Source organism: Echinops telfairi, unplaced genomic scaffold, assembly GCF_000313985.2.
Source record: "Echinops telfairi isolate 266 unplaced genomic scaffold, ASM31398v2 ScPeMD7_7457;HRSCAF=8495, whole genome shotgun sequence".
NCBI lineage: Eukaryota > Metazoa > Chordata > Mammalia > Afrosoricida > Tenrecidae > Echinops > Echinops telfairi.
This window is the reverse complement of record NW_022111357.1, coordinates 43,314,587-43,327,741: the sequence shown is the minus strand read 5'-3', so window position 1 is coordinate 43,327,741 and position 13,155 is coordinate 43,314,587. Positions and strand designations below refer to the sequence as shown.

Genomic DNA, 13,155 nt, shown 5'->3' with positions numbered 1-13,155 from the left:
ATAGGTAGGTGGGGCAGCTATGGGAAAGAGCCCAGGGGCAACATCGCAACCCTCAGATCCACTTGGATAGTGCCCCCGTCCTGCCCCGATGGTCATGCCCACTCCCTGGCCTACCTCAGAGCCCCCAGCCCCAGCCCACATCCTGGCCCATGTCCCAGCTCCACCGCCGGGAGCCTGGGCTGTGGGGTGAGGGTGTCTGGCCCTGAGCGCTGCTGTCCCACAGGCGCCTTCTGCTGGCCAACGAGAAGGCAGCAGGGGAGGAGTTCACCTGGACTTAACTAAGTCGGTGCAGGTGGCTCATTTTATTACCCGAATGCAAACCAAGGACCTGGGACGAGGGAGTGGGGGCGAGGGGCGGACCCCTGGGCCTCTGGCACATCGGGGCGCTAGCCGACAGGCCTGGGAGTGGACGAGGGCTCGGGCAAGAGCCCTGGAGGGAGTCAGAACGTTGTGGGACATGGTCTCACGATCCCCCTCCCCCACAGTGATCCTGGAGAAGCCCATCCGGATCCCCCGCTTCCTCTCCGTCAAAGCCTCCCACGTCCTCAAAGGATTTTTAAATAAGGTACTATGAGCCCCTGCAGCCCCAGGCGCTGCTGCTGCTGCTGCTGCTGCTTGTGGCTCTGCACAAGCCTGCATGTGTGCGTGCTTCTGCGTGGGTGGCCCTGCACCTTCGTACTGAGTGGGCGTCGGAGGCGTCTCCCCGCTGTCCAGTGCAAGTGTTGGGCTGGTGTTGTCACATGTGGGGGCTGGAAGGCTTGCTTCCTGACAGGAACTCCACAGCCCGGAGGTGCCCATTCCCTGCACAGCCTCCGAAGAAAGCTGGGGAGAGCTTGGGGTGGGGGCCCTGCTGACTAAAGGAGCACTGGTGTGCAGGGGTGACCAGAACCCCAAAGTCTCCTGGGGAGCAAGGGTTGTCAGTCGCATGGTCCCCATGCTGACTTGTCCTCATTTGAACCCTAACCCAGGACCCCAAAGAGAGGCTCGGCTGCCGGCCCCAGACGGGATTCTCGGACATCAAGTCTCACGCCTTCTTCCGCAGCATCGACTGGGACCTGGTAAAGGCGTCACTGGATGGCTGTGTCCGAGTGGGAACGGGCTCGGCTCTGGGTGGTGTGAGGGTAGGGGTGGGAGCTGGGGGCACTCGAGCCAGGCACCCAAGTGTGTGTGGAGGTGCTGATGGACTAGGGCTAGCTCCATAAGAGTAGGGACACAGGCCTGGGGAGCCCAGCCTCCTGGTGACCCGGAGAGGAGTGGGGTGGCCTGAAGGGTCAGGTGATGCAGCCACGCCCTCCGGGGCCTCAAGGGCAGAAGGGATCATAGACTTGCACCCCAAGGCCGTTGAGATCTTGGCACTTTGCCCCGAGGGTCCAGATGGGTGTCTGCTGTGTGCACCCCAGCCTGGTGGTTCTGTGCAGACAGCACTGTCAGTGCCCTGAGGGCCGTTGTCTGTGCTTTTATGGTCAGTTTTAAAAGCCTGCCGTCATCAGTCGTGTCTTGTTATTTGTCACGTGGTGTGCCGGCAGGCAGCCTGTGGCATCCCCTGTGGAGTTTGGGTGGGAAGACTCCTGATGTTAAAATTTTTTAAATGAGCCTCCGCAGTAACAGAAGAGCTACCTGTGGTCAGCGTTGGACTCCTTGCTACCTGTGGTAGAGAGGGCAGAGGACTAGCTAGAGCACCAATACAGTCCGTGCCCTGACCTTCCCTTCAGTGAGAACAGTAGGGAGCCCAGCTTTAGGGATGGAGAGTGTCCCATCTCCCTGCTGCCCCCAGCTTGCATGCTGGCCCTGTGTCCACTCCCGCCTGACCCCGGCCCGGCCACGTTCTTGTTCACGTGGTGAGCATTGTGGATCTGCAGCCCACGGGGCAGGGGAATCTGTCCACAGCTCAGCCTGCAGTCAATGTTGCCATCACGTCAGCTGACTCCGGGCGACCCCGTGCACAAAAGGACAAGGTGCTGCCCATCCTGCGCCGTCCGACATTGTGGGCATGCTTGCTCTCAGCCACGGTGGCGGCCGCGGTGTATTTTGAGAGCCTTCTGATCCGTGGAGCTCACCCCGTGGCACCGCGTCAGTCAGTCGTCGGTTGTGGGCCAAGGAATCATTGAGTGATTCCAGAAGTAGATCGCCCGACCGTGCGTCCTCCTCTCTGAGCCTGGCAGCTCTGCTGAAACTTCCCCACCACAGGTTGCCCTGCTGGGATTTGAAACACCAACAGCCTCACTTCCAGCATCGCCACCACACAAACTGCCAAATCCTGCCACACTGGCATCCAGACGTTTTCATGGGAGCCCAGGTGGGGCACCCAGCTGGGCAGCTCTGAGTCATGGTGTCTGCCCCTGGGCAGGGGGTCCCGGAGGACTTGCCCGTCTGGGAGTTAAACCTGCGGGCTGCACAAAGACCACCCACGGTAACCTGAGCGGGTGGTCCACAAGGCGCGGATGCCCTCCATCCAGGGCTCTTGCCGGTGGTCCAGCAGAGCCGCCACCTCCTCTGCCACAATGTCCTCGCCTTCCTGGAATGGCCAGCCTCCCCCAGGCCCAGTGAGCACAGGGGTTCCCCCTCACGTGCCCCCAGCCACTGGGTGTCTATACCTGCCTGTGTGTCCTCGTGGGCCCAGTGTCTTCACCGACACACCCAGCACTGGAAAATCGTGCCTCTAATGATTTTGAGGATGGGCCCTGGTGTTTTCCACAAAAGATAATTTTATGCCTGCCGAGACCTGGGTCCCTGTAAACCAGCATCACCCCAGCCACTTTCCTGGTGGTGGCATGACCAAAGCTGGTATGTTTCCACCACCCCCGCCTCAGTTTCTCCAGCTCCGCCCCCGCTGCCACCACGCCTGGGACTGAAGCCAGCGGCTCCACTACTCTCAGCGCAGAAGTGAGCCTATCACCTTTGTGGACTGAGTGGTGGCGGTGATGTGATGTATCCATGGTGATGGTGGCGGTGATAAGACAGAAGCCACCTCGATAGGTTGTCCTGAAGAATGAATTTAAATGTAGAGCTAGGACTCTTGAGACGCACAACCCAAACCAAATTCAATGCCGAGTCAAATCCAATTGGTTGTGACTCAGCAGGACCAAGCAGGCCTGCCCCTGTGGCTCTCTGACACCAGAAAGCCATACCCCTCTCCCTGGGGACCAGCCCTCCACACCTGCCCACTGCGGGCATCATTACGGTGAAAGGCTGGGCGCACCGAGGACTGAGATTTGATTGTGGCATCCCGCTCCTGGGCAAGAGTGAAACCAACCAGAGGGGGTGCCATGTGAGCCCCAACTGGGACCAGGCTGGCATGGAGGGGCTCCCGGCACGCGGGGAGGGGAGGCACAGGGCAGGGGGCAGACCTGAGGCAGACACAGCATGACAGCCCCGCTCAGGCCTCCAATAGAGCCCCCTCCCCACACAACAGAACTCCCCCACCTGCTCTTTCCCCCCATCTCAGTCCCCCACTTATTAGTGAGGTGCCTTTTCTGGAAGCCCCAGTGGGCAGCCCCACTGCTCTCCAGCTCGCACCACCCCGTGGTGGACAGAGCTGTGCGGACCCTTCCTGGCAGGGGGCCGGGTCACCTGGACTGTTTAACCCAATTACTGGTTACCTGCCCAGAGGCAGAAACCCCCTGGGGTCTGTGAACAGCACCCACCCTAGTCCTGGTCCACACCACAGCCAGAGGAGGGGCCTGGTGCCCTTCCGACCTCTTGGCAGCAGGCTTCCCCTAGCTGAGAGGCTCATTCCAGAGACCCTGGTCCAGAGGACATACTCCACCCCCAGCTCCACTCTCTCCATGGTAGTCAGGACCCTCCTCCTCTGCTCTCTGGAGCCTTGGTGGTGCTGTGCACCGGGCATAGGGTTGCTAACCATAAGGCCGGCAGTTCAAACCCACCAGTCGCTCTGAGGGAGAAAAAGGAGGTTCTTTGCTCCCAAAGGTGTAACTGGCTCGGGATGGGATTTGAGTTCCTGGGGGATCATGGCGTACAAGGAAGTAGGCTGTGTTTTGGGAAAGGCCAGAGAGCTGTGCGGAGCCAAGTGGGGGATACATTGAGAAACAGTAGCTTCTCGCTGTGATACTTTAAGACGATTGGAGCATTTAGTGCCCTCGTCCTGCGGCTGGCCCACTCGGCCTTGCGAGCGAGCAGAGGGCACATGAGCACAGCCCTGACCGCGCGGCGCCCTGCGTTTTTCCAGCTGGAGAAGAAGCAGGCGCTCCCTCCGTTCCAGCCGCAGATCACGGACGACTACGGGCTGGACAACTTCGACACGCAGTTCACCAGCGAACCCGTACAGCTCACGCCAGACGACGAGTGAGTCTTCCCCGTGGGGCCGGGCCACCCTGTGCCAAGCTGGGTGGGGGACAGGGTGATGGTGGCATCCGGCACCTGGGCCAGAGGCTCCCCCTTGGCTGAAGCCGGTGCCTTTACATTCCCTTCCCTCGTGGTGCAATGGCTGTAAGCGCTTGGCTACTACCCAAAACCAAAAGGTCAGCAGTTTGGGGACCCCTCCCCTGACCCCCAAAGGAGAAAAGACCTGTCACTCTGCCCTGATAGAGACGGCAAGAAAACCTGATGAGACAGTTCTACGCTGTCACTTAGCGTCACCAGGGGCCTAAGTTGACCCGTTGGCACCGACAACTGGGTGCGTGACGAGGAAGGGAGGGGCAGACACCGGGAGACGTTCTTGACCTTGCTCTCTGTCGTTTGCCCAAAGGGACGTCATCAAGAGGATTGACCAGTCGGAGTTTGAAGGCTTCGAGTACATCAACCCCTTACTGCTGTCCACCGAGGAGTCCGTGTGACGGGCAGATGCCTCGCCCAGGGACACCCGTGTGAATGACCCTTTAACTCTATCCTTAACCACAGCATATGCATGCCAGGCTGGGCGTGAGGCTTGGAGTGCGGCCAGGGAGAGACCGGTGCTGCCGGAGCCACGGGGGGCAGCGTCCACAGGCACCCCCCTCTGGGAGAACAGTCTGGGCTTCCGGACCGACAGATCGGCTCCGTGTGGACAGCATCTGCCCATGCCTGGGGCTAACTCGTCGGGCAGAGGCTGCGGGGACCACCGTGACGATGGTGCGGGCTCTCCAGAAACGGGACTTGATGCGCTGCCGCCGGCTTCAGGAGGGCGTGCACACACGCGGGGAGTGTCCGGGGAATAAAGTGTACCTGTGATGTCGAAGCTTCCTCCCGATGCCTTTTTTCCCCAGCGGCACGTGCCGGCCCCGTGGCGCCCGCTGCCCCACAGAGGAGCAGCACTGGGTGCACAATCAGATAGAGGTGGGGGGGTCGGGAGTTTTAAGTGCCTAATGGGACACCCGACAGTGGAGAATTTGTACAAACTCAGAACATTTTCTAAGTCCCGGTAAGTTCCTGTTGTTAATATTTAACAAGTATTTTCCTACGGCGCATGTCACTCACCTGAAGTCACTCTTCACTGGCTGGGCCCCGCCGGCCAAGGCCAGCATGCTGGACCGTAATGGTAGTCTTCGCCTGCGCTGACCACAGCTCCCGCAGACAGAAATAGGAGGACGAGGAACCGAGCCCGCACCAAACACTTGTCTGAGACCACGAAGCAGAGCCGACGATGGGGTGTCTTGTGTGGGGACTGAGCAGAGTGTCCAGAGGGGCCTGGAGGCCCCAGGTGGTGCAGATGGTGAACCCGCCCAGCTGCTGACCCAGAGGCAGAGGTCCACCTCGGAAGAAAGGCCTGGCGATCTGCTTCCCCAAAACAAGCCGTGGAAAACCCCACGGAGGGATGTTCTTCCGACACCACGGTCCGTACCACGCGCCAGGGTTGGCTCAGTGGTATTTGTGGCCTCAGCTCCAGCCAGCCAGAAGCTAGATTCCTGCGGGCACCCTGCTTCCCCCGCACAGCTCATTGCCCACTTCTGTGGCCTGCCAAGGGCACGGTCACTCAGCTGGCTTCCTCTGGGGATGGGGGAGCAGCTCTTCCCATATTTGGAGTTAGTTAAAAGGTCCTCCCATGCATGCTGTGGTGACAGATGCCTTTGAACCCCTTGTTGTCTGGGCGGGTCCCACCTACTATGGGGACTGTGCCTCCAGCCCGGAGCCGGGCCCCTGGGAGCCCTGTGCAGGGTGCGGCTGTACACCAGGCTGTGCCGAGCCCAGGCTGCCAATATGCAGGGGGCGGCGTGGTGAGGAAGGGGCAGCGGTGTCTCTGCGTGGACTCTCACAGGCTTCTCAGGTATGGCACCACGTCTGGTGCTCAACAGGCACCTCGGATCCACCAGGCCCCGCGGTGCTAGGACGGAGTGCCAAAACGCCAACGGGCCAGCAGCCCCAAGGCCCCACGCTGCCCCTCACGTGCACGCGTGCCTGCCTCAGCACCACACAAGCTGGGCAGCTTCTCCCCAACGGGGCCAGGGTGATGCAGCCGGCACTCCTCACCGGCGCGGGACCAGAGGCGGCTCACAGGATCCCTGCCCAGCTGGTGGTCAGCAACAACCACCTGGGCAGGCGGCGGTGGGAAGCAGCCCTGTCACATGTAACTCCAGGATATCGAGGACGGACAGAAATGGACAGCCTGCCTCCCAAAAGCCCATGTGGGTCTGCGTGCCACGTGGGGTCCACTGGTGCTGGCACAGATGCACGGCCCTCACCCACAGCGTTGCCGTGCTGCCCGGCCGCCCGCGTGGTTGCCCATGTATAAAATGCTGTTCATGAAGAAAAAAATTTTATATAGATTGTTTTATAAATTATAAAGGCGGGGGCTGTAACTGCAGGTGTCGTCGCAGAGGGGCGTCCCACTGCAGCGTGGATCTTTGAAGCGGCCCCCCAGGCCTCGGGCTGGCCAGGCTGCTGGCACGGGCTGGTTGGTTTGTACAATGGCTGGGCGGGGTCTGTTGCCGGTCAGCTTCCTCCCGTGGGCGATTTGCCAAGGTTGTTGGTGTTCTTCACAAACATTAAAGACTCATGAAAACACTGCGGGTGATGTGTTTCATTAAAGGAACTGGGAGGCATGAGACCCTCCTGGGGCCACGGGGCTGTGGGTGGGGATGGGGGCGGCCAATGAGCACAGGAATCCTTCCTTTAGCCGTGGGCAGGGCAGTGCTACTGGGATCTTGGAGAAGTTCCTTGGTTCTGCCAGTGCCTGGGAGTCCTGGGCTCGCAGCATCCCTCTGTCCTCCAGCCTCACCATCCCTCTTATACAGGGGACCCCACTCAGATTGGATAAGCCCACCCTCCTCCAGCTTCCAGAGCCCTAGTGGCATCATGGGTTACATGCTGGGTGCTAACCACATGTCAGCAGTTCAAAACCACCAGCTGCTCAGGATTGAGGCGGCTTTCCACTCCCGGTACTTAAGGTCTCAGAAACCCACGGGGGCAGTTCTACCCTGCCCTCTAGGGTCACTGTGAGTCACAAGTGGACTCAATGACAGTTCGGTTTTAACTCCAGCATGGCTTCATTCTAACTGAAGGCATCTTCAAAAACCCAATTTCATGCGCACAGGCCCCCCGAGATCAGGACTTCGATTCCCACCCCCCCACACACTCCAACCCATCAACAATGTTTCCAAAAAGCAATGTTTTTGGAAACAGTGTTTCCAAAAAGGAAGTATAGATTTCTCCACATGAATCCAAAGGGAAGCGCACAACTTTAATTCAGACTTTTCTACATGACGTCTGGCCCACCTATCCCGGCCAGAGCGCTCAGCAGCTGTGGGGGGACGAAGGTGTCAGGACGCCAAGGTGGGCCCTAAGGCCAGCCGGACAGCACGCACAGGAGAAAGGTCGACAGACACACCTGGGGCTCACTGCGCACAGTACGGAAACAAAAGAGCTGCCCTCGGCCTGCAGCTTCTGTAAACCCCGGGGACCCCCAGCACCCAGGTCCGCGGTGGAGAAGCCTGCACGTCTCGTCCAGTCAGCTGTCCCCAGGGGTGAGCAGCATCCACCGCCCGAGGGACTGCCACTTACTGGGGACCAGGTGCGTCCCCCGGACCCACGTAGGGTGGTTCTGCTCTCACACCAGTTTGAAGCTTAGGCAAGCGCATTTCACAACACAAAGACACTGCAGACAGACGTGATGAGACAGAAGTCTTTCAGGCAGCCATGCAGGTACGGAGCTGATGCAGCCAGAGCCCCAGGCGGTGTCCCCGCCCAGGAGCTCCGCAGTCAGTGAGGGGGCTGCAGGGCCGGGATGGGGGCACCGACATCACCACACCACGTCGTCAGCGCTCCCTGCTAAGCACTGAGCCAGGTGCCCGTCAATGTCCAGCTGGGACTGCCTGCAAGGGAAGGCGGCAGGTTACTCACCTCGACCCAGTCCTGGCCTGTGGGGCTCTGGGCAGGAGGGACTAACTGCCCATCTGCCCATCCTGATGTCAGCGGGCACCTGTCTGCCCTGAGCAGTACTCCAGACAGACAAACTGCCATCGAGTCATTTCCAACTCCTTGGGACGTTGCAGGACAGGGCAGAACGGCCCCTGAGTTTCTAAGACTAACTCTCTACAGGAGTAGAAAGCCTCTTCCTCCAGAGGCGCGGACTGGGGGTTCTGAACTGCTGGCCTTGCGATGAGTGAATGGCGATGTCACCAGGGCCCCCTGCAGCAGAGCCGCACAAGGCGTGCCAACACCTGTTCTGGTTCTCGAGCAAAAGCAATCTCAAGGGTGTCTAAGGAACTGGCAACCCTGAGGCTTCAGTAGACTGCGTCGGCTTGGGTGCCGGCCACTAACTGACCAGGAGCGGGAGAACTGGCTAACCCGAGCCCTGGGCTCGGAGGTGCAGGGGCTTTCTGGTCGACAAGAACCAGAATGAATCTGTCATCCCCTCAGACCAAACGCTGGGCTTCCACCTTGGGCTCCTGATTTCCAGGTGGGAGGCTCAAACCCACCAGCTGTGCCTCTGAAGAAAAACGAGGCTTTCTGCTCCTGTGCAGAGTTACCGTTCTACCTCAGCCCATGGGTCTCTACACATCAGAATGGGCTAGATGGCGGTGAGTGCTTACGGAAGACCAAACCAGAATACGCTTGGCCGGCAAGTCCTCTAACTCAGAGCGACCCCACAGGACAAGGTGGAACTGCTGTGGGGGCTTCTGAGGCTGTCAATTTTTACAGAAGCTGAAAGCCTCCTCTTCCGAGGCGTGGCTGGTGGATTTGACCGCTCCCCTCGAAGTTAGCAGGCCCCTGTGTAACCCACAGCGTCACTAGGGCTCTTCCCCTAGCACAGGGAAGCTGACCACCCAGCTCTGGCCGAGGGCATGGTGGCACCAGGCAAGAGCACACCTCTGCCACCCCCAGCAGCGCTCCAGGCCCGGGCCGCTGGGGGGCGCCAGGATGCTGAGCTACAGCTGAAGGAAAGCGGCCCAAAGCTGTTCCAGCAGGAGCTCCTGCCGCTGACTAAAGATGGAGGGGCCCTTCCAGACGCTGACTCGGCCGGCTCCCATTACACCTGAGTTATATCCTCCCCACCTTCTCACCGTCGGTCATGAGACCACCGTCAGGTCTGTGGGCAGACAGCTGAGATGTCACAGTGAACCCTCAAACCCAGCCAAGAAGGGGGCAGCTGGTGGGAGACGCCCAGGAGACCTTGGGAAGGGGATAGCCCTCATCTCCAGCTCCGGAAGCAGCCCTGTGCGGTTCTCCTTCCGGAGCTACCTGCTAGGCACCCTTTCGTTACGCCTGTGCTGGCAAAAGGTGGCCTTGCGCTAACAGCCTGCTGGAGACCTAACAGGCAGGAGAGGGGCAGGGCCCTTTCCCACATGTGCTGCTGCTTTGGGGCCATTCTCTCGGGCAAACGTCCACAGTGTGGCCGGACACACAGCACGGGTTTGTGACAGATCTGTTCTCAGCCGCTTGCTCGGGGACTTCCTGCCTGCAGGATCAGCAATGGGGGGCGGTGGGAGGGGCGGCATCCCAAGTCTGAACACAGTCTGCAGGAGCCTGGTGCCACCGCCACTGGGGCACAAAGTGACCCGCCTCCCTGACTAGCTCGGTGCCCCAAGGCACTCTGCACCCACAACCCCGTGCAGGACAGTCTGGTCCCCAGCCCCGTTCCCACTCGACCGGCCTCAACTGCGGGCTCCTGGGCCCGTGCAGCCCACGTGGCTGCCGGAGGTGGAACGCACTCCCAGCCCACAGCAGCAGGCCTCCAGGGCTGTTCCAAGTCAAGGGTTCTAAACCGATGCCTGGGTTTGATTGGGAGAAGTCAGTCAAGCCTCCTGGGGCTCCTAAAAGACACAACCAGACCTGAAGATGTTGCCTGACCTGTCACCTAAGTGCCCCCTAGTCCTACCTCCTGAGCTCACGTGGCCTCTCCTCACCCTCAGACCCAGCTGGCCCTCTCCTATACTGGCCAACGGTGCCAGTCGATCATCGAGAAACGGAATGGCCTCTGCCTGACCACTTTGGGGCCCGGCATCACCCCCTCTTCCAGGAATCACGACAAGAGTCCCGTCCTTAAAAACCTCCCCTGTCACTAAGAGCCAACTTGGTTCAAAGCTATGCACCCATCACCACCGATGGCTGTCCAGTCAATTCAAACAGCCCGATGACGCTCTGGACAGCGAAGCTGGGCCCTCCTGTGGACTCTTCGAGCTCCATGGTCCCTGCTGGGCCGCCCAGGCTCCCCAGTGGTCACCTGCTGTAGGAGTGCCCTAGGACCCAGAGCTGGTCCAGTAACCAGGGCCTGTGTCCTCCCCCTGCGCTCATCAGAGACAGGGTCACCTCCATAGCCCCAGTGTCCACCTTCAGACTTAAGTACACTCTCTCACCATTACAATCAAACAAAAGAACATGCTAGAAGCATCCCAGACACACTGAAACCTGAACCAAACATCACCAACACACCCTTCAGAAAACCCAGGGCACCCTGCCAAGCCGTTGAAACGGCTTCTTTCAAAGCTCAAGACAAGAGCGTTTTTCTCGGGTCCCTGACTCAAGGAGTCTTTTTTTAGATCATCCGGAAGCATGAGGAGAGCCCCTCCCCTGCCTGCTCCCACTCCCTCATGGTGCAGAAAGGGCAGGCGTCACCCTGATGGCATCATGAAACCTGGGTGCTTCTGCCAGGAAAACCAAGCCCCTCGAATGCCATCCCCAGTGTCACCTGCTTGACTCGTGTGATGGGACGGGGCAAGGACGTCCCTGTGGTACGAGAAGATGGACGTGCTTGGTCAGGGTCAGTGAGCGTGCATGTCAGGCTGTCAACCATTCAGGGCACTGGGCTAAGAAGGAAGTGTACACAAAGGCACGCTGGGTTTGGAAGCATCTTTGCCAAGACTCCAGTGCTGTTCCGGGCTCCGGAGTCTGGGTGTTATGCACAGAGGTGACTTGGAAGAAAAGTGTGGTGAAAGGCATGCTGGAGAGTCCGTCAGCATTGACCACCCCGGGGAGGACCGTTCCGTCCTGAGGTTGCCAGTCGAGCAACCGGTTCTGGTTCTGAGCTGGGGAAGTTTCTAGAAGTACTTCACACAAGCTCACCCTCTCCAGTGGAATGGTCCCACTAACACTCCTGCCAAGCCCACCTGGGGCCTGCCTGGGGCTTCACCTACACACAGTGCACCAGCAGGCCCTGCCGTCTCCCCAGGGCCTAGAAAGGTTTATGCACCAGCATCCCCGTTCCACACCCAGCTGCTGCTGTCTACAATGATGAGTGGAATTTAAACCGGAAGAAACACCAGTTCACATCCAAAGAAGACTAAGCTAGGAGGGTCCTCAAATAGCATACCGTGAATCAGAGTGGCTCTCTCAGTTGCTGGGTACCTGCTGCACAGGTGTGCAAGCTTTGTCTACATGGTTGACCTGGGGCACACGTCAACACCAGGTCCTTCCCAACTTGGTGCTGATAAAAAACTTACAAACTGGAGCCGTCTAGACATTTGATTTGAGGGCCTGTCTCCATCACCCTCTCTCAGAATAAGAGCATTTAAGCACCTGTACAGATTTTGTGCTGTGGACTCTGAACACTGGTTCCAACTGGGCTTTCGAAGTTCGGGGCTAACTCTGAGGTCAACTCCCCTTCACGCTGTGTTGGAGGGCTGTCTTTGATCCTCCACAACCAGACAGGGTAACTTCAGCACACAATCTCCCCACCTGTGAGACCTGGTGCCTGTGGTGGCCGGAGTTAGTTACCACCAGCCCAAGCACTCCCTCTCCTGTACCCACAGCAGTGGGAAGGCCTGAGCAGGCAAGTTCAGGGTCCCACAGGTAAGGAGCCTGGCTGAGCAAGACATGGGACTTCCCCCCGCCCCACCCCCTACCATGTTGGGAAATTCCGTTTGAACTTTGTGAAACTGAGTTCCACTCCTCTTATTTAGAAAAAAGATACAAGACATCTTGAGTTTTTAAGGGAGAAATCAAAGGTTTCTCCAGACACCACCAGCCGGTGGCCTTCCTATTTGGAGACCGACACTAGGTGGGTCCAGCTATCAGGCCTGGCCGGGACTGGCGAGAGGGCATAGCTTCCAGATGGACTTGACCTACCTACCATCCTTTTGGGGGTGGGGGATTTACTCAGCACCCCCTGGCAATGAAAAGCTTTTGTACTATCACCCATAACTCAGCCCTTCCCCATGGGACGCTATCATTCACACTGGGTAACACCCAGAGGCTCCCTGCATCACAAGACGTGGTCTCGCCTGTATGGCTAATGGCAGACTCCCACCCTGGTCATCCAGGCAAGGCAGCACACTGCACACTCAGACGCTTGTAGTTTCCAATCAGGGATGGGGTCCCCTGGGGGTTGGGGGAACACTCACCCGGTGCCAAACTCTGTCTGGCACATGGGGCAGCACTGGAGGGCCAGCGTCGGCTCCATAGATGGTGACTTCTCTACCGGCTGTGGCTCCTTGGCGCTAAGGGTCTGCTGCTCCGGTTCCGGCTCAGGCTCCAGCTCCAGGCCCTGGGGGGGAGGCTGGGCCGGGGTCCCAGCCCTGCAGTGCAGGTAGTAAGGGCGGGCCTGGCACCTGAGAGCCGGCGGGAAGGGAGTCCAGGCAAAGACCTCGCCTCCGGCAGTGAAGGTCTCTTGGGCCGCCGCCGGCTGGGGGTCGCACCTGGGCTCCTGTAAGAAGGGGTGGTCGGGCTGGGTCAGCGTGTGCCCAGCGACACCCGCGCCCCAGGGCACCTCGGTGGCCGCGTGTGCACGGAGCCCGGGGGCTTACCTGGGGCCGGAAGGCGGGCAGTGGCGGGGTCGCGGCGGCCAGG

At 59.6% G+C, this 13,155-nt stretch overlaps 2 protein-coding genes across 2 annotated transcripts in view; one reads left to right on the top strand and one right to left on the bottom strand.

Moving 5' to 3' along the window:
• The window catches only part of PRKCZ (protein kinase C zeta), a 125,118-nt gene extending 119,945 nt beyond the window's left edge, over positions 1-5,173 (top strand). The window contains exons 16-19 of the mRNA XM_045299228.1: positions 415-565; positions 969-1,058; positions 4,187-4,302; positions 4,706-5,173. Of these exons, the coding sequence (XP_045155163.1) occupies positions 415-565; positions 969-1,058; positions 4,187-4,302; positions 4,706-4,793 (445 nt within the window). The 3' untranslated portion in view covers positions 4,794-5,173. The remainder of the gene's footprint in view (positions 1-414; positions 566-968; positions 1,059-4,186; positions 4,303-4,705) is intronic.
• Positions 5,174-7,591: 2,418 nt separating this feature from the next.
• Positions 7,592-13,155, bottom strand: part of FAAP20 (FA core complex associated protein 20) — a 22,067-nt gene continuing 16,503 nt past the window's right edge. The window contains exons 4-5 of the mRNA XM_045299227.1: positions 12,711-13,012; positions 7,592-8,243 (exon numbers count right to left, since the gene is read on the bottom strand). Coding sequence (XP_045155162.1) covers positions 8,171-8,243; positions 12,711-13,012 — 375 coding nt within the window. The 3' untranslated portion in view covers positions 7,592-8,170. The remainder of the gene's footprint in view (positions 8,244-12,710; positions 13,013-13,155) is intronic.